Source organism: Pezoporus wallicus, unplaced genomic scaffold, assembly GCF_028554395.1.
Source record: "Pezoporus wallicus isolate ANWC-B61680 ecotype Strahan unplaced genomic scaffold, APGP_CSIRO_Pwel_v1 contig_5552, whole genome shotgun sequence".
Classification (NCBI taxonomy): Eukaryota; Metazoa; Chordata; class Aves; order Psittaciformes; family Psittacidae; genus Pezoporus; species Pezoporus wallicus.
Window position 1 is genome coordinate 1,828,685 of NW_026640754.1, and position 20,056 is coordinate 1,848,740.

Here is a 20,056-nt window from a genome sequence, read left to right on the forward strand (position 1 = left end):
ATGAAACTCATTTTGGAGGGAGCCGAGCTGCCTCAGGGCCCGGACCCCAACTTCAAGGAGTGCGTTCCACTGGTCCCGCTATCACTCATGGGAGGCGGCGGGAAAGTCCCCTTTTCTGACAGGCTCTCGGCCACGGGTCCTGTAGGACCCCGACTGCGGGTGTCGCCCTCCGTGCAGCCCTTCGCCAGCCCGACGCTGCCCGGGAGAAGAGGCGGGCGGGCGGAAAGTGGGAGGAGCGGCCATGCCAGAGAACCCTGTCAGCGCGGGAGGGAGGGGCCGGGCCGGGGCGGGCTCCGGCGGGGTGCGCGGCCGGGGCTCTGCCCCCCGGAGAGAGCGGTCTGGCGGGAGGGATGCGGTGCGGGAAGATGGCGGCAGAGCCGCCGCCGCTTGCAGGCAGGGCGGCGGGCACCTGGGGCGGCGTGCGGCGGCGCTGCCAGCGGCTGCTGTACTGGGTGCCGGTGCTCTTCATCTCCAGCATCCTCTGCTGGTCCTACTACGCCTATGTCACCCAGCTCTGCCTGCGTGAGTGCCGCTGTGGCGGGTCCCGCGGGACGTGGTGGGTGCCGCCGCCGCCCCGGTGCCCCTTTCCCGAGCCCTGCCGGGAGGGCGCAGCCGGAGTCCCGACGCCTGCGCCTGGCTGGACGGGGACGGGGCAGCGGCGTTGTCTGTTGTTTGTCAGCGCCTGGGCGCCACCGCCACGCCCGCGGCTGGGCCGGAAACGGGGCTGGGGCTGGGGCTGGGGCTGGGGTTGTTCCGCCGCTTGCGGCCGGCGGCGGGCCGGGCTGGGCTGCTGGGTTGAGCTGGGCTGGAGACTGGCGGCGGGAGCCCCCACGGGCCGGTCCCCCTGCACGGACGGGGATGCGCTGGGCCTCCGCGCTGCCTCGTGGCCCCCCCGAGCCGCTGTGTGTGCTTCGCACGGGCGTGAGTTCCTCCGTGGCGTTCAGCGGGAGTGACTGATCACACCCTGCCTGAGCATGGGAGGTGGGGACTGTGCCGCAAACTTAGCGCCCCTTCGCTTTCCCTGTGCTGCATGAGGGCACGTACGTTATGTGGTCACATAGACAGACATGTAGGGGTGTTCTGTCAGCTAACCTGGGAGCAGGAACGGGTAACGGGAAATCGCCGTGCCACGCTTCAGTCATCTAGAAAATGCCCAGCTGCCACAACTTCGTGGTCCTTTGGCATCAGCAGCTGGAATTCACCCGGAGTCATCCCGATCGTGCCCCTCGGCTGCTCCGTCTCGTTAGGCAAATAATCGCATACTGGAGACTGGGTGTGATCTGAGTATCTGTGAATTCGAGCAGTCGAGCCAGAAGGATTTACTAAATGACTAGTTTGCTAGGCTGCCTTGAATCAATTCAGTTTCTGTTTCGGTGTATCCTGTAGAAAACATTGTGATTTTTGCATTTGAGTGGGTAATGTACAGCGTACTGATGCTTCATGAGCCCTATATGAATGGCACGAAGGAATACAAATTAGCTGTTGTTTCTCCTTGCTACTGTAGGTGAGGTTCACAGTGACTGTCATTTAGCATGTTTAAGGAACAGCAGTGAGGGGAAAATACCCAACTAAAGCCGAGTGCACTTATGTGCCTGTATAATTTTTGCCAGACTTCAGCTGTTCACGTTGAAAATCTCAGCAGCCTGGTACCTAATTTTGGATTTCCTGGTTGGTTTTTTTATATATATATATTTATTTTTTTAACAGAAGAGTTTGATAAAATTCTTGTCCTACAGGTGCTTGGCTGAGCAGTTGAGACATTAAGCAAAAAAATTGATTGCTAAGCCTAGCACCTCTGGTTTGGAGGGAGGTATCAAGACTTGGTGTGGTTCCTACATTGGAGGTGGGCTTTTTATATCTTTGGGTTTTGGTTTGTTTGGGTTTTTTTTATTAATGACATTCAAATCTGTTAGTTTTAAATGCTGCTTCTCAACTAGAAACTGGGACTTGGGTTGTGGGAGAAGCTGAATGAGTGAGCCTGGAAAGGGGAGCTGTAAGCTGACACATGGAGGGCAAGAATGGGAGGAAAGTGGCCCTATAGTTAACAGCTGACGTAGTGTATACAGCCCCATAGTGCTTGTGCAGTACAGTAGCCCTGATTCAGGCACTACCGTTTGAGTGATCTACTGTGGTTTTTTTTTATTCTGTGTAATTCTGTATAGCAGAGGAAGATTGTGGTTTTGCTTACATGAAAGCAGGTACCTCTTAAGGAAGTGGCATGCTCGAAACTTGCTTTAAGCTGTGGTACTGTAATTCCTTGAGAACCACTCAAAACAAAAGGTAATGCAATGGGAGGGGAGGAAGAGGGAATCATGGGCCTCTGCTAAAACATCTTCTACTGAGCTCATCTCTATGGACAAAGATGACTTTTGTTCCCTATCTCATCCCTACCCCTTTCCCATTCTGTCTGGCTTACCAGTTTTTTAATTCAGCCTAATAGTTGTCCACAAGTTCCACTAATTCCATATTTTATCTCTATCTGGATGTTTTCCCTCAGTTTTGGCATATTAAGGTAAAATAAACTTACATCTTGTCTTACTGATGACTATTTAGTGTAAACAACAGAAGGAATAGCTGACAACTCTGAGAATGAAAGCCAATGGCAGGAATAGACTGGAAGCATTTCAGCGCTTTGAAGCCAGCCTGTCTACTCAATGCGTTTTTCATTCCCTTAGCACTGATTGCTAAAGAGGATGCATCTAGCTGCTTATTTTACTGAAGCTTACTGTCATTGATGTTAATGATAGAGGGAACAGTGTTAACCATTGTGCAGTAGGACTTTGCAAGGACTTTGCGCAGTTGTAAGTTGTAAGCTTTTAATAATGAGAAAGTGTTTCAAATGTAGTATTTTGAATGTGTTTTTTGCAATTTCAACCAAGTGTTTTAAGAGAGAGATTATACATTTTTTTTAGAGAAAGAAAAAGTCTACGAAGATGATCCCTTTCATCCCTAAAGCTGAGTAGTTAAACTACTGAGTAGCATTTTAGAAACAAAAAAAAGTTTTAGAAACAGAAAAAGGAATCCAAAACTTTTAACTGTAGTATTACCAAATATAGAGTTCTGTCTCTTTTTTGCAGTGGATTCAGTTAAATGCTTGTGCTGCTTTAACCTTTAAGAGAAAAGAGAAGGGTATTGAACACCAGTAAATGGTTGCCTTCTTCATCCTAGTTATAGAATATGGACTTAAATGTGCAAATGAACTGGTTTTAAATCACCTGACTGAGAATTCCTTCTCTAATCCACTTTCATTCTCTTGATTTTGCTGATATTGTCAGCTCACAAGCCCTGTCTGGCGGCAGTAGTTGTCTTTGTCCCCAGAATAACTTTGTGTTTAAAATTAATGAGCCTTTAAGTATGCCTTCCTTTAAAAAAAAAAAAAAAAAAGTGTATTTACAAAACCTGTGGTTACAGATTTATCATTATTCCTCAAAAAAATGGTGAGGAAATTACAGGGATGTACAGTGATTACATTGAACTTTGGTAGCTGAAGCTGCTGAAATTTCAGCCTAGGATATATGGAACAACAGTAGCATGTAGTGCAAACAGAATTATTTCCCCCAGCTCCTACATCCATATGTCTTAGAAAATACATATTTGATTCAGTAAACTATATGCAAACACAATAATTATGCTTTCCTTCTTAGATGTATCTCTAACTTGGGTTAATAGATCTATAAGGGACTTGGAGTAGTTTTTCACTCCATGCTTTGGATAAGGTGGAACCAGTAGGTTTTTGCAGTTTCTAGTAGATGTTGGTCAGAAATGTTTTGGACAAACTTGGATGTTGAGATCCTGTTTGGCTTTTTTTTCATTTTCTTGGCAGTTTGTGATTTGGAGTTGCATATAAGAAGGAAAATGGGAAAATTTGACAGTGCTGTGGTAGATGCTTTTAGTGACAATAACGACTGTGCTGATGAACTATGAATATATGTTCAGTTTTTACATGTCACTGATCTTAATTCTAGGGATACCTTTTGCTCCAGGGGGTCCTGTCCAAAAATGCAGCTTGAATTTGTAAGTTGAAGAAGGAAAATAGATTTGCTGTGGAACATACAAATGAACAATAAGCACTTTCTGGCTACTTAAGTGAAGGGAAAGGACAGAAATACTGTCACCTGGTGAGTGGTTTACCCAATTTGGTAAAGAATAAATGACTTCAGCACAGATGAAGAGGTGGACAAGACATTCACAATACAGTCAGAAATGCTCATAAGCTTCATCTCTGGTTTTGGAGTAGAATATGAGACTGAGATCTGGCCACAGCTACCATCAGTGCAGAACAGGAAAATGTGGAATGACATTCAGCTGCTGAAGATGTTAATAATCATGAATGATTTTTGCTGGAGGATCAGATTGATTAGTGCTGAATTAAGGGTTTTGACTCTCTTTAACATCAGTGGAATAGAATTACAGCAGGATAAAAAGCTGCTTAATTCATCACAGTTTAGAGGCAGAATTAATGAGTGCCCTGTAGGCATGGCGCAGTGTCATCAGGGGATCAGAAGCAGAGAAAATATGGAGACAGAAGCTGATGGATAAAAAAACAGGAAGGAAAAAAAAAAAGTGAGGCCCAAGATTTGATCAGCTGGATTTGAGCTCTTTGCTTAGGATGTTCTCCAGATGGATCAAAGGATGAATGGTAGTTGCTGCTCATGTCTTGCAATCATGTACAGCTTACATTTGGCTATAGAAGTACATGTACATTGTAATATTGCAGTTGGCAGTTGCCAAATACCAGTTAAAAACCCTGTCTGTACTTTGGCTGCTAAGGTAGCAAGAGACTTTGCTCAGTGCGGATTTGATTTTTTTTTTTTTTTTTTATGCCATAATTTGCAAACACCACATTTTTTTCTGCTTTGAGTTCCCTGGTTACTTTCAGGAAAGCTTCAAAACTGGCAGATGAAGCAAAATAGGCTTCTGCATTTTAGCCAGTAGTATCGCTGTATGTTTCTCAAATTTAATTTAATTTCCTTCTCAAACAAGTGACAGCTGCCATTCTCCACTTATGAAACTGAACTCAAGTCTTTGTTAAGCGTGACTGGTTATCTCTCCATGTAGTGCCTAGTGTACTTACTACCTGCAGGTTTTGTGCCTTGAAATTCAAACCACGGCTTTAAGTTGAAAACATGAGGTCTATGGTGAGGATATAATTGTTAGATAAGATTCTATTTTCAGTTAAAGGTTGAACAGTACTTGATACATAATAACTTCTTGGGTATTCTCAGGGTATATACTTTGTTTGCTAAGAGCAGTCTGGTCAACAGCTTCTTTAGCTTACACTCTTCGGTTAGTCTGTGTGACTTGGAAAGTAAATGGGAGTTTGTAAAGCAGAAAGATGGATCAGTCCTTAGTCATACTCAATCCAAAAGCAGTGGTGTCGTGACCTTAACTAAAAAAGTACCAGATAGCAGCTTGCTGCTGGGTTGGTGTATAGTGGTATAGTTTGCTGGGCACAGGGTTAAGAGGAATTTACTGAAACATTCACAAATACTGTCAAATCCAGATGTATGGGTTATTGATAACTACTTATGCCAACCTTCAGTCTCCCAGAAATATTTCTGTTACTTTTGTCCTGAAGTGAAGAACTGGTGGCAGTCTCCACCTCGTCACTCAGAATCAATGCAAACCACTGCTCTGTCTAGGAAACAGGTAGTTTTTACTGTATGTACTGATTTAATTTTTTTCTAAAGAACTGTTTCAGGCAATGATAGAACACTTGTCACAACTATAAAACGCTTTTATGTGTACAGAGAGCTGAGTAAAACTGCATCTATAGATCCGTGTTTCACAGTTTCAAACAACGCTATAAAGATAAAATATGTACTTAGTTTTGTGGATCAGAGCCAAGATGTTAAACTGTACAAAGTTTGAGAGAAACAGCTATTTATAAATGTGGCTGCAGAGTCTCTGAATCAGATGTATCTTATTTTCGCATTCCAAAGTTTTAAATATTTAGCAAATGTACTTAAAATATGGAAGCAAGATTTTGTGTGTCTGCTTTCATCAAAGCTTTAAAAAATTGCTTTCTTCTATCTTTTTTTAATCTAAGCATTACATTTAGTATAAGGTTCAGGAGCTTGATTTTGGCTTTAAAAGTAAAGCAAGATTTAATGTTAGAAAATGAATACCAATTCTTTAAGTGAATTTTATCTTCCAAAATCTTGGGTTTTGTAGTAGCAATGTGTCTTGCCATGTCTCTAGTTACATGGAGACAAATGCCTTTATTTTTCCAAGAATAAAGATTTCCAGAGAAAATGAGCCACAGTTCAAGAAATGGGAAATCCATTTCTATCACTGAATTAAGGTCTGACCCAGTGCAAGGGGCCTAGCAGTGTGGCTTCTCTTCTTAGCAAACTAATTAGGTGATGAAGTTGTGACTGGCAGGTTTGAGATACTGTGATGCCTCTTTGCTTGCCAGGGCAACATTTCTAATGCTGCATAGCTTTCCCCTGGTGGGGAAGACTACCAGCAAGTGTGGGATGAATTTTCCCAGCTTCTCTGGGTGTCCTTTCCATCCTGGGCTTTTTCCTATCTTTTGTAACACAACTTTCTGTCCTCAGTCATTATTGATTTTTGCAAACATAGGCTGTTCAGCAGCACTGACTACTCAATTTGCTGTTCCTGTTTCTGGCTGCCTGGGGCTTGGGGTAGCAGGGAATGATGTTTCTGGCTCAGAAAATTGGCATCTACGTTGGCTGAAGTTCTGCATATGTCCTAGCCTGATCCCTAATTCTGATGAGCACTGTCTGCAAGTTGTGTAATGAAACAGAGAGGCTCTAATTATGTGATAGTCTGCTAGTACTGAACTGTAAAGGGCATCCTGATGCTTTAGCTGTGGAAGGCTGATTCTTAATGAATGCAGTATCTCAGCCGAACAGAGCTGTAACTTTGTAATGACTTCTGGAGGACAGGTCATGGTTTTATAATTATCTCCGAGTACACAAGAGTATCATTCCATTTTTCTCTCAGAGTGTTACCTTGTTTTCTCCCAGATTGTAGAAATTGCTTAATGGTTAGGATTGGTGTGTCATTGGTGCGTATTTTAAGCTATTGTAGACATAAATGCTTTTTCCCTTATTATTCATATGCTACTTGACTACTAGTGAGTGAATTCGCAACATTTAAGCTGATATTAAGGACAGGATGCACAGCCTGACCTACTTTTCTGTACGCTATCAGCAGTGAATATAACCCCTTGCAAGAGAAATTAGAAAACTGCCAGAAATATTAGTATAAATGATTCACAGAAGACTATAAGATTGAATATTATTGAGTAATATAGCAAATCTGTATTGCTGAATCTACTGAAAAATATAAAATTTGGTTTAAATAAATACATCAGGTGTGCTGTTCAGAAGGCAGGGAAAATAGCAAATGTTTCTTTGCTCAAATCCAAGATTAGAGGAGTTCTTTCATGTTAGAAAATTACTTTCCATGTTTTTTTGTTAAGCAGCTCAGCCAGTCTCCTCATGAACACCAGTTGCTGTAAGTGTGGAGAAAAAAGATGGTAAGATTGAAGATGCTGGCATCTCTTCAACCTTGTCTTTTCTGCGTTAGTCTCTTACACTTTGTAACTCAGGAGTGTATCAAGTAATTTTGAGTTATACTCAGGTGCTAGAAGACATTAAAATGACAAGGTGTATAAAAAAAAAAAAACAAAGGGTTCTCACTCTGCTGGGATTAACTTGCGTCTTTGGGCACTTAAGTTTTAGCTTTCATGGTCTGCAGCTTCTGACTGTCAGGAACATATGGCTTCTAAGCTAGATACTACAGAAGGTGAAAAGGCAGTCTGCCGAGCAGGTACAGACTCCGAAGAGAGGGCAGAAATTGTGAAGTGGGCTTGCAGCCAGGTAGAAATCTGAATTTGGATTTTTTAGTTGTATTAGTCCTTTTACATTTTCCATGTCTGTAAGTAAAGCCTCAAAACACATCCATTAATACATTTTATGTAAGGTTGGAGGTGTGTGCGTGAAACATGACAACTGCTTTCACAGCAATGTTCTGTGCCATTCCCTTGTTAAGAGAGAAAAATATCACAAATCATTGTGAAAGGTTGATGGATTGTATTTTGAAACTGGTGATTCTGCAATGTATGCTTGGCTGTGGCTTTTTAATTAGCAAAGAGCAGTTATTCCAAGCAGACTGGCAAAATTTCTGCACACCTTGCGGACCATACCAAGTGGAGAAATTAAGATCAGAATTTGAGAAGTGGCTAGTTTGTCCTGTCAGAGAGCTCCAGCACCTTTAAATAACACATCAGCTCTAAAGATGTCTCTTGTTTTTTTGCCAGTGAATGACTATTTGCTTACAATTTTACAGTTCTTGCACATTATTGTACTGTAGCATCTTTGCTCCTCAGATTTAAATGTGTATGCATATTCCCTCAGCTTCTCTCTAGGGGTTGTCTAGATAGATTTAGCTTATCAAGCTCTAAAGACTTCTCTTAGCTGAACTAGAAAACTGAGAGCAGTCCCCAGGCTGTGTCGTTGCAGGGGGTTGTTTCTTTACAGGTGCATGACTTTGCCCTTGTTGAATTTCCTAAAGGTGCTGTTGGCCCATTCCTTCAGCTTCTCTGGGTCTTCTGGATGGCAGTCCTGCACACAGGCATATCAGCTGGTGTCCCAGTACGGTGTCATCTGTAACCCTGATAAACGTTCACCCTTCCAGAGCATTAGTTAAGGTGTTGAACAGCACTGGTTCCACGGTACATCCTTATATTGTGCAAGATATACTTAAATAGTGACTTTCACTCTGTTAACATGCCTAAGTTTAATACATCAGAATAGGACAGTATGGCTGCTTGGCCTTTCAGTAGGAGTTGCCTTGTGCCTGCTGTTTGAAGAGCAGCCTTGTGTAGCCATTTTTATTAGGATAGCAAGAGGGGATGAGAAATCCATACAGCTACTGTCCTCTTGCTCGCAGTTGTAGGTGCCTGTATGTTACAGTTTGTAGGCTGCTTAACTGGGATGCTCAGATGTGTGGTTTGGATGGAGAGGGAAGAGCACCATGATGTTTTTGCTCACTTGGGAGTTTCCAATCTCTCTGAGTTATCTGTTGTGGGGAGGCCATTTTTTAAATATGACTGAAGGTGGAATATAGGTGTAAAAAAAAATAAAAAAATAAAAAAAAAGATCTATTCTCGGTAATAAATACCGTGACTGATACATGATAACTGTGTACTTCACTCCATGACTGACATACATGCACCTCTGTTACTATCCCCAAATCCTGTAATGTATGCAGTTTCTTGACGGAAATGCAGCTTTTGTCTGCTTCGGTTTTTTATGCCTTGGAGGTCTAAGGTATCACTGAGTATTGCTGCGAAACTACTTCTCGAGTCCGACACCTCTGCCTCAAGAGCATAACGTATGGAAACAGTAAAGCCTGTACAGCTGCAGTTAAAGAAATAACTGTTCCGCAGAGGTGTCTTTTCTTGGGTTAGACTTGGGTAACTTCAGCTAGATGGAGATGCTAGTATTCAGGAGCTTGGCCTAAAAATGGGAACCAAAAAACCTGATAAGCAGTTGGCATTGTCTACCTATTCTTGCCATGAATGTACACAGCATAAAAGCTAGATAGTGTGTGGCCTTAAGCTTGTATGTTTTAGTGATTGCTCTCCCCACTTTCGTTGAAAAAGAGACGTTTAAAATACTCAGTTACGTCATTTGTTACTTAAACACCATTTTTACTCTGTCCTTTTTTCTTATTTTCCAGTGACAATGACAAATATTGGAGAAAAAGGTAAGTTGATTTTTATTAGCTGTTTATAAGTGGAATTCATATATCAGGGTAGTTTACTAGTAGAATTGAGATACAGATCTAACCTGTTCCAAGTAAGTGTACTTTTTTGTATTCCTCAGCTTCTCTTACTATCCTGCTCTTCCTGAATATTGCTTTTGCTATTCCAAATCGAGATTTTAAAAAAATTAGAACTTTTAACTCTACTTACTGGCTTTCTGAAGTGTCAGCTAAAATAATCCTTATATTCTGTTTTTCAAATTTTTCATTCAGAACAAGTAAAGCTCTTGTAAAACCAGGACTTCTGAAGATGAGCAGTGTTTGTGCAGAGTGCAACATACTTAAATGGCTGGTTATTTTTTTCTGCATTTCTTCTGTCTTTGAAGAAACAGAAGCCTTCAGATGCATAACTTTTTCAGAAGATAATAAAACTGCCTGATTAGCTGTCATTAGAGTTTGTACCCCAAGGATGTAGCATGTTTAGATTGCTTTTCCAGATGCTGTTTTAATACCACAGCACAAAATGGCAATGTGAAGTGTGGTGCTATGAAGGTTTTGCAGGAAAGAGTTGGGACTTAAGAGGCAAACTGTATGCATTTTACATTTGCGTAATTCCAGCACGTTTTACTGTGTCATTGGTGACTCCCTCACTTCTAAGTATTTACTAATTAAAAGACCCATTGGAGCAGCTGGTGGGCCAGGGTCACTGTGGTGCAGGGAAACTGGTAGATAGGTAATCTGGGAGAAGTGATTGATCAGGACCTGGGCCAAGTCGGAGAACTGAGGTGCATGAGTGAACAAGAAGAGCTTAGATCTTGTGCAGACTTTAAAGGGGAAACATGGGGTAATGTCTTCAGGCTAAAATTTTGTCTTCCTCCCGCAGTCTGAGTTTTTCAGTGTATGAAAAGGAATTTTCTTATCAGTTACCATTATTCTCACAACAATAAAATATTGATGCAGATTAGCAAATGCATAGGGAACAGAACTGATGTAACTTGCCCTACCTTTCTCTCAGTGCCATGAATATACTGTTGTTTAAAAAAATACTGATTTAGTTTGAATAAATCAGGGTGGGTTTTTTAAGTTTTGGTAAAAACGCAGACTGTTTCTGCCAGATGCTTGTGCAATAACCAGATGGTCAATTAATGTATTATGCTAGATGAGGAGTCCAGTTCCATTGCTTACTTATATCGATGAGATTTTTTTTTTTTTTCAGTTTATAGACATGGCATATGGCTCTTTTCCCCTGTCATCCCAAAAGCTCTCTGCAGGGTTGCTCCATATTCTGTTAGCTTTTGTGTATTATTTTTTAACTGCCTAGTGAATAAGAATAAATATTTACTGTGTTTCTGCTTTTTTTGAGTAAACAAACTTCAACACCAGAAACATTTATTCAGTGTTACTTTTGAGACAAAATTACAAAACCCAAGAACATACTGACCTACCCTTCCTGCATTTATACACCTTATCATACATGTGTTACAGAAAGTTCTCTAGCACTGAATATCATTATGTATGTGAAAACATGGGCTAACCATACAAGGGCAGTATTTCAGATTGTGTAGTGAAAGTACACAACTTTCCCTTTATGATTTTTTTTTTTTATGATGAATTTACACAAGTTGTATAAAGGCTATTTGACCACATAGCCACATATAACCTTGAGCTGTCTACAATCTGAGTTCATCTGTACAGCAGAGAAATAGTATTTTTGACTGTTGCTGACCTAGCTGTCCTCTATTTGCTGCTTCTCTGCCTGAGTAGAAAAAAAATCCAACTAAATAATCTTTCTTGTGTGCTAGAGCAAGTTTGTCATGGGATACAAGTATTGGGTTTACTGTAATGACTTGCTTGGTACAGTGAGAGATTTTAAATGGAAACACCTATCCATCCACGGCAGGCTCTTTGGAAAAGATGTTACCTTCTGTATTCTAGTAAAACAACTCATTATGGTAGGTGTTGAGTGGCATCTATTAAAAAAAATCAAAGAATAAATCACTGGCTATGAAGAATGTCAAGTAGTGAGTGAATGTTTCAATTTAAAGAACCTGCAAGTTTTTTAAAACCACCCTACTCCCTCCTAAAAATCTAGAAAAACAGGATAACTGGTTATAGTTACTGCTCAGGTATCATATGCATAGCCACTCGAAGACTCCCTTTGCTGTGGTCATTGTTTAGGTAGCTATACTTCCTTTTGTGGGATTTGAGGGTTTTGGTTTGGTTTTTTTTTCTTTTGCATGGCTAGATGTACCTATACATGTTTTATAAAACTAAAAAAGAGGTACATCAGTTAAGTAGGCTTTAACAAATGCATAAATGCTTGCTAAATAATTATGGAGCTCCCATAGGCTATTAACTGTTCCCCTCGAACTTTTGTAATGTATGTAGCCTGTATCATGACTTTCCCCACAAATTGTCTGTTTGTCTCATGTAAAGTTGCAGTGCAGTATTTTTGTTGTTAAGCTTTTGCAGAGGCTCTATTTACATCTGTTAGAGTCACTATCTGTGATATATATAGCAGCCATTTGTAAGTACTATAGTATCACTGGTCTGTTTGTATTAATTCTGTTCCTTTTTGGTTTTAGTTGTGTGCCTGGTTGCTTACCACATATTTTTCATGCTGTTCGTCTGGTCATATTGGAAAACAATCTTTACGCTACCAATGAATCCTTCAAAAGAAGTAAGATAAACTTCACTTTTGTTTCTGAAGTAGCCTGCTCAAATGCCTGATTTAGTAGTTTTTGAATATCTTAGGCTCTGATCTCATGTAGTTTTACGCTGTAGAAAATACAGATGGTCGTTAGAGCTGCTCAATAGCAGTAAGTCATATTGCAAAGAGCGTAATGACCAAGACAAAAAAAAAATCACACCTTCTCTAAGTTTTAAAGGTTTTTGAATTGCTTTGTAAAATTACATTGTATTTATGATACTAAGAAGAAAAAAGCTCTCCACTTGAAAAATCAGAGTTGCTCAAACTAGCAGCTTAAATCTTTGAATGGGGCACAAAATTGATTTCTCTGTGTTTAAGGCATATTACCTGTCAGCATCTGTCTGTTGTCCTCTGAGTTAGAACTTCTTCCCCATCTGTTTTGGTACAAAGGAATTTGAGGGTTGTGACATGAGCACACAAACAGGTAAGCTAATGCTGGGAAGTCACAGCTGGCTAGGCAGGAAGAGGAGCTAGTGTAGAACAGCTGCATGGAAAAGAGGTCTGAGTAAACCCATACCCCAAGTCGAAGTCCAGCTAGTTTAGAAGTGTTAAAGAAGGAGGATCAAGTTGTCTTGGAGCATATTAATACACAAAACTGAGTTTAACATAATGTATCCTCAAGATAATTGCTGTTAGTACTGTATTGGCTTTTTAAATTATTTTAATTTCATGTTCTTTCTAACATTAAAAAAAAAAAAGAAAAAAAAAAAACAAAACACACCAAACCCAAAACTGTCAATAACCTTGATGAAAATCCTCCCCATGCATCTTGGTACAACCAGCACACCTTTTTAGCCTTTTCTGTCCTGTCTTTGTACAGGTACCCCACAGTCATTAGTAGGTGCATTGTCAGACAACCTCTGAGGTCAAGAATCTTCATTCTGTGGCTAGTCTGGATTTTGAAATATCCACAAAGCCAGTGCTTATTTTGGCATGGACTTGCAACTGCAGTTTCTATAACTACTACACCAACACAAAATAAATAGCTTGTGATTTCTGCTGTCTGTTGTGTGGAAGTTCTTTTCTGAATAGTTTTTATTCACTAATAAAATACATAATTGTGGAAACAAGTAGATAATTCAAAGTAATTGGCATCTTCCTTGAATTTCATACTGCAGTCTTTACTACAGCTTGGGGCAGAGAGGAGTGAAATAAATTAAGAACCCATTTCATTTGGTAATTGCAGCAAAGTATGTGTATGTATATGGTGAGTGTAGTGATAATTAGAAGGGTTTTCAAATCACTGGGTTGATGCCAGTAAAAGACTTCCAAAACATTTTGACAAATCCTTAGTAATTACAGTGGATTTCAAAGCTGTCATACAATGCTATTGGAGAACTTAAAATGGGATATTTTAATATTGAAGTTGGGTAATAGAAAGCAGTGTATGGTGTTTCTGTGTTCTTTGAATTTACACAATGTTGCTGGCAATAAGTGACATCCTTGTTGTTCCGTGTCTTTTTCCTGATGTAGTAGGGCAGAAGTCTGTAAATGAACTGCTGTACCAACTATAGCAAATACTTGTTTGAAGGCTGAAAACACAGATTTTATGTTTTCTTTTAATGGATACTGCAGGTGATGCAAACCATGCAGCCTGTACATTTCTTTTCAAGCTTATTTCAACTTCATACACATATGAAAACCTCTACAGTTCCAGCTGCAGTTTCTCTTAGAGAGACTTTGAGGGACTTCACTTTAGTGTGTGCCATTCTGTACCTGTATGGCTCATTAGCTGTATACAATCATTGTATGAAGGTGGGAGAGAAGGTGGTTTCCCAGGCAGGAAGGTTTTGTAGACTTAGGACAACTCTGAGAACCAATACAAAGTGATGGTACAATAGCTCCATGTACATCAAACAGGGCGCATTGCAAAAATAAAGTATTCTGACTCAAGTTTCTGCAGTGAGAAATCCTATGTGTCCCAATATAAATGAGTTCAGGTGTTAGCAAGAGTGTGTTCTTCCTAGGGAAAAAAACAAAAGGTGTCTTGAGAAACTGATGCTAAATAGAGAAGCTCGAGCTTCTGCTGGAAGATTGTGAGCCTTGTTAGGAAGGTAAAGTGGTGCCTTCTCTGTGTAGGGGAGAACAGGCTGCTAACTATATGTTTGTCTGCTTTCTTAGTTTTGCATGCATCACTTCGATTTAGGGGAGGAAAAATATTACAATGATTAGACTTTCTGTAGACATAAATGCTATGCAGAGGTCTTCTATTTCTAGTACAGGTTAGACACATCCATATTTGGCAGGAAAAGTGGTAGTTTTTTCAGTGGTGATTTTGTATCCTGTTTCTCTGGTAGAGAAAGTTTGGCATCTCCCATTTCTTGAAGCTATAGCGAAAGCTGACTATGTTGCTGTGTTGCAGAGGACTTAAGAGCGTAGGAAATTTGGACGGTGTCATGTATATTGTGCATCTCTTTCAGTAATTTTACGCTCTCAGTTTTTATTAGAGCAATGTTTGTTGTGGCCATTTTTGGCAGCGACATAAGTTGTCCTTTTATGCAAGAAGATGTTAAGTGGTTATTCTGTCATACAGGATACCCATCTCTTCCTTCTGTCAGCCAGTCTCTGAAGTAAAAACACATTCTAACAGCTGGTGAAGAGAACAGCAAGTCTCCAGTGGGAAAGAATAAAAAGGAAAATAGGAAACACCGGAAGATAAATTAAAGCTATGTTTTCTGCTATTACTAGTAGTGTATTTTCTTTCAGTTAAAGACTGGTACCTAGCTTATATTAACTATGCAATATTTAGTATTACGGAAGTAAATTAACTCACCTTTCAAAGGAATGGTAAGCGCTTGAGCCTCTTCTTGAACAGTGATGCTTATTACTTCTGGAAACATTCAGCACTGCATCAATACCAAATCAGAAGCAATTCTAATTTTGTCTTTAGTTGTCATAAACTAAATTAGGGGTCTTAAGAACACTGGGTTATTCGCTGTAGTACCTTATATGTGCTGCAAATTCATCATTATGAAATGAATATTTACTTCTCTTTACATCTCTGCAGATACTTAACTTGGAATTTGCTAACATATCTTTAATTTTAAAAATTATTCCAGTTTCATCTATCATATTCAGACAAGGAATCCCTAGAGAGGGAGCCTAGAGGTGAATCCCAGCAAGAAGTCTTAAGACGGGCAGCCAAGGATCTTCCTATTTATACACGGACAATGTCTGGAGGTAAGTAGGTATTCAGGAGACCACTAAAGGCAGGTGTCTTGATGTATTACCTAAGCTAATTAAATAAAAAAACCCAAAGGTTTGGATTGTAGGGAAGATCTGCTTTTCATACTTTATAAAATAAATAAAGTGACCCAAGAACTTGATTATAACTTTATACAGGTACATTAATTAAGTGGAAACATTGTTGGAAAGTAAATTGCTGCATATGATTTAGGATTTTAAAGTGGATTGACAATGCTTTGCTAAATGTTTGCAAACTGACATTAACAAATAGCTTGTAATACTAACTGTAGAAGAGGCTGTAGCAGTCATTAACTGCATTGATTTCTTCATAGGTTTAAAAAAAACAAAAAAATAAATCACTGCATGTCATGTATAACTAGATAGATCACAGTAACAAACTTGGTGTTTTACTTGCTGGTTGTTTGGTTGCAAGGACAAATTAAGTTAATGTTAACCTTCTGATACTGTAGATTTGTAAATGCTGGCTATCTAAACAAATCCAGGAGATAATCTCATATAGTGAATTAAAGCTGTTAGAATAATAGCTTAAAATAGCCATATTGTTGAACAGTTTTTAAAGGTTTTCCCATCTAGTAGAGGTTTTGTGTGCGAGTTTTGTTGATTCATTGGGATTTTTTGCCGAGCTGAGGGGTTTGGAAGAAAGAGCTTGATTAGCATGATTAGCAGAGATTGCAAAAACTGAACTTTTTTGGGTGCACTCTGACAGATTCAGCATTGCAAGTACTTACAGAATGCAACTGTTTCTGACCATGCTGAAATGTTTTCTTGGGGGTTCTGCTGGGCTGAGCTGCTAGTATTTACTTTGTGCAGACCTCAGGAATCAAGATGTGTAACTGTACATTGAAATCTAATCTTGGAACTTTTTCCTTTAGCAATCAGATACTGTGACAGATGCCATCTTGTAAAACCAGACCGTTGCCATCACTGCTCTGTATGCGACAAGTAAGAAAATATTTTAAATAAGTTTTTTTTCTGAAGTAGTGGATTTTTTTTTTTTTTTTTTTTTTTGACACGGAGCCTTTATACTTTATGCATAGATTTTTCAGGTTTAATGTTTTGGCATATGAGCTTTTTATTTTCCCCTTAGAATTGTTTCAGACTTAATTTTTATTTAGTTACTTTTAGGGAAGTCTGTAACTTACTCTAATTCATTTGATGGCTTTCTTGATGCCAGCATCGATTACATGGTCTTATACATTCTTTACATAATGGCTAAAATGGTGAATATTAATAAAGAACTTTCCTTAAGAATGTAACCAAAAATAGCTGATAAACAAAAATTTGCTTCTTTTGTTGGAATCTGAATATCACTACCCATCTCAATCTAATCATGATGTCACTTGCATCTTATCTGAGGTAATAAACTTAATATCCTGTTTTTCATTGGATAACTTGCAGGGGTTTTTTTTTGTTTGGTTGGTTGTTTTTTTGTTGCTTTTTTTTAAGGAAAGAAACAACCAAGCATCCCCCATTTCTAACTGAAGTCATAAAATACAAGTTTTGTTTGTCTAACACAAAAGGAAGTTCATGGCGATGCTCCCCAGAAGTCTAATTGCTTTCTAATTTAATGTTTCTTTTGGCTGTTCTTCAGTCTGACCTCTGTCCATTTAGCTTGAGTGTCTGTGTGGTTCTCCACTCTTGCCCTCAGTGATTTAAATTTCTAACTTTAGAGAAGGGGCTTCCTCAGTGATTGATTTATTCTTAGCTTTAAGGCTGTTCCAGGAGCTCTTCAGCTGATAATGCATCAGACCTCTCAACATGGTTGTGAAGCAGAGATGACTTTCCTTTTGTCTAGCAAAACAGCTGAGGCACTGAAAGAGTAGTTGAGCTGAGGCAGAAGGAGGATCTTGGTTGTGCTGTATGGGATGTGGTCGTAAGACAAAAGCATTCTCATGTCTGAGCAGGGTGGAGAAAAAGGATGACCTGTGTTATCCTATGAAATGTGAGTAATTTGCAGAAGGCTATTAGTAAATAAATTTTGCAGAATACCTTGATTTACCTTACCTTGTCACAATTCACTTAAGTCAGTTACATTTGATTTTCTTTTGCATGTTTTATTCATGGAGGGTGATTAATTGAAAAAATGTTTGGGTTTTTTCATACAAGGTAAGTTCTTAAAAACCTTGTGTGCATCTGTATATATTTCTAGAAAAGCAAACCGTATACTTGGAAATAGATTTAGATGTATCACTAAGTATATAATAATTGAACTAGCCTAGTTTCTAAGTCTCTGCCAGACAATAAACAACAGTTGAAAAACCTATTCAGAATGAAAACCAAATCCTGAAGTTGAAGTTACAGGCTGTGTTTTCTTAAATGACTACGCTCTTGACAGAACAAGTGTTATGAGTTTGGGTGACCTCCAGTTTACTTTTAGGTAAACTATATTATCTGAATTTAAATAGATACCATTTAAAATAGATTAGGTAACCAGTAGTACATATGGGAAGTTCTTAGTCTGTATGTGAATAATTTAAATCTGACATGTAACTGTGCATCTGACTTTTTTTTTTCCTTGCCTTTTGCTATGCTTTGAATTCTGTTGGGGTTTTTTAAGATGCATTTTGAAAATGGATCACCATTGCCCTTGGTAAGTGTACTATTGGCTTTCCTTTTTTTCTTCATGATTTTGTAAATTCTTGAGGGGCCTGTTTATGAAGGTGATGCTTCACTGTTCCTGCAGTTAGATGCTTATGTGAAGTTACTGGTCTCTCAGGACTATTGCAGTGTCGTGGTTTAAGCCCAGCCAGTAATTCAGAACCACGCAGCTGCTCGCTCGCTCCCCTGCTTCGTCCCCCTGCTCCTGGAGGGATGGGGAGGAGATTTGAAAGAATGTAACTCCCACGGGTTGAGATAAGAACAATCCAGTAACTAAGGTATAACACAAAACCACTGCTGCTGCCACCAATAATAATAATGATAAGGGAAATAACAAGGGAAGAGAATACAACTGCTCACCACCCACCAACAGATACACAGTCTGACCCAAGCAGCGATCTAGCCCTTCCGGGTAACTGCCCCCCAGTTTATATACTGGGCATGATGTGCTGCAGTATGGAACACCTCTTTGGCTAGTTTGGGTCAGGTGTCCTGTCTCTGCTTCCTCCTGGCTTCCCCTCCTCCCTGGCAGAGCATGAGACTCAGGAAGTCCTTGGTCAGAGTAAGCATTACTGAACAGCAACTAAAAACATCAGTGTTATCAGCACTGTTCCCAGGCTGAAAGTCAAAAACACACACTGCACCAGCTAGTAAGAAGGAAAAAAAAATGACTGCTACTGCTGAACCCGGGACATGGAGTTATTTACTGTGTCTTCTTACCCTAGTTGTGAGGTATGGAAAGACAAGGGGTAATGGGTTCAAACTTAAACAGAAGAAGTTTAGGTTAAATATAAGAAAGAAGTTCTTTACTGTGAGGGTGGTGAGGCACTGGAATGGATTGCCCAAGGAAGTTGTGAATGCTCCATCCCTGGCAGTGTTCAAGGCCAGGTTGGAGGAAGTCTTGGGTGACATAGTTTAGTGTGAGGTGTCCCTGCCCATGGCAGAGGGATTGGAACTAGATAACCTTAAGGTCCTTTCCAACCCTAACTATTCTATGATTTTTCTTAGACCTATGAGTTAGGTATGTCCATGTTTTTACAGTTAGGATGATCTAGGATTCTGGTCACTAAGAAAACTTCTTTTAAGAATTTCATCTTCATGGACTTCTGAGTATTAGTGTAGCTTAGTTGCACTGAATGATGAAATGTTAAAAACCAAAGGGAAGGGCTGTGCCTCACTCCCCTTACTGAAGCTCCTAGGACAGCTTGAGTGGCCTTGCTGGAAACAGCAAGTTAGCACTTTTTAGCTTTATGGGTTCTTTGTTTTCTTTCTACTTTTTCTCCTCTCTCCCTCCCACCCTTCCTCTTTTTGTTTTCCTGTCCTTTTTCAGCAGCCCTTAGAACCAGTGGGTAAACAGGATGTGTAATTAATTTTGCATCAGTTTGGCAGGTATCTCGTGAAAATACTTAAAGATAATTCTTTAGTAAAATTCAAGTTAAGAGGATTGAGTGGTAGATGCCAGTTCTTTACCACATGAAACCAGTCGGAAAAGAAGACTCTCCTGACAATGGTGGATGGTTCAAAGCAGCTGGTTTGACCTTCACAGATCAATTTGTCATGGTGGAGGTAGGGGTGCGGGGCTTCTTCTATTTGTCTTGGTCCTGACTACAGCCTCTGACGTAACGCAGTATGATTTAGGAGTCTCCCCTTATTTTGCAGCTGTATGGTGGATACAGTTGAAAGAAGTACTTAACAATATAGGGTAGACTTACTTCCTATGTTTTTTTTTTTGCTGTAGGGATATTAGCGTGTGAAACTTGCAGATGCTTAGTGTTGTTAGTGTGTGTGCTTCTTAAGAAAAAA

The 20,056-nt window shown here is 39.9% G+C and overlaps 1 protein-coding gene across 2 annotated transcripts in view; it reads left to right on the top strand.

Moving 5' to 3' along the window:
- Positions 1–347: 347 nt before the first annotated feature.
- Positions 348–20,056, top strand: part of ZDHHC2 (zinc finger DHHC-type palmitoyltransferase 2) — a 32,649-nt gene continuing 12,940 nt past the window's right edge. For both annotated transcript variants that reach the window (XM_057420355.1, XM_057420356.1), the window contains exons 1-6: positions 348–522; positions 9,715–9,741; positions 12,324–12,418; positions 15,508–15,628; positions 16,528–16,597; positions 18,213–18,245. In XM_057420355.1, the coding sequence (XP_057276338.1) occupies positions 351–522; positions 9,715–9,741; positions 12,324–12,418; positions 15,508–15,628; positions 16,528–16,597; positions 18,213–18,245 (518 nt within the window). In that variant the 5' untranslated portion in view covers positions 348–350. The remainder of the gene's footprint in view (positions 523–9,714; positions 9,742–12,323; positions 12,419–15,507; positions 15,629–16,527; positions 16,598–18,212; positions 18,246–20,056) is intronic.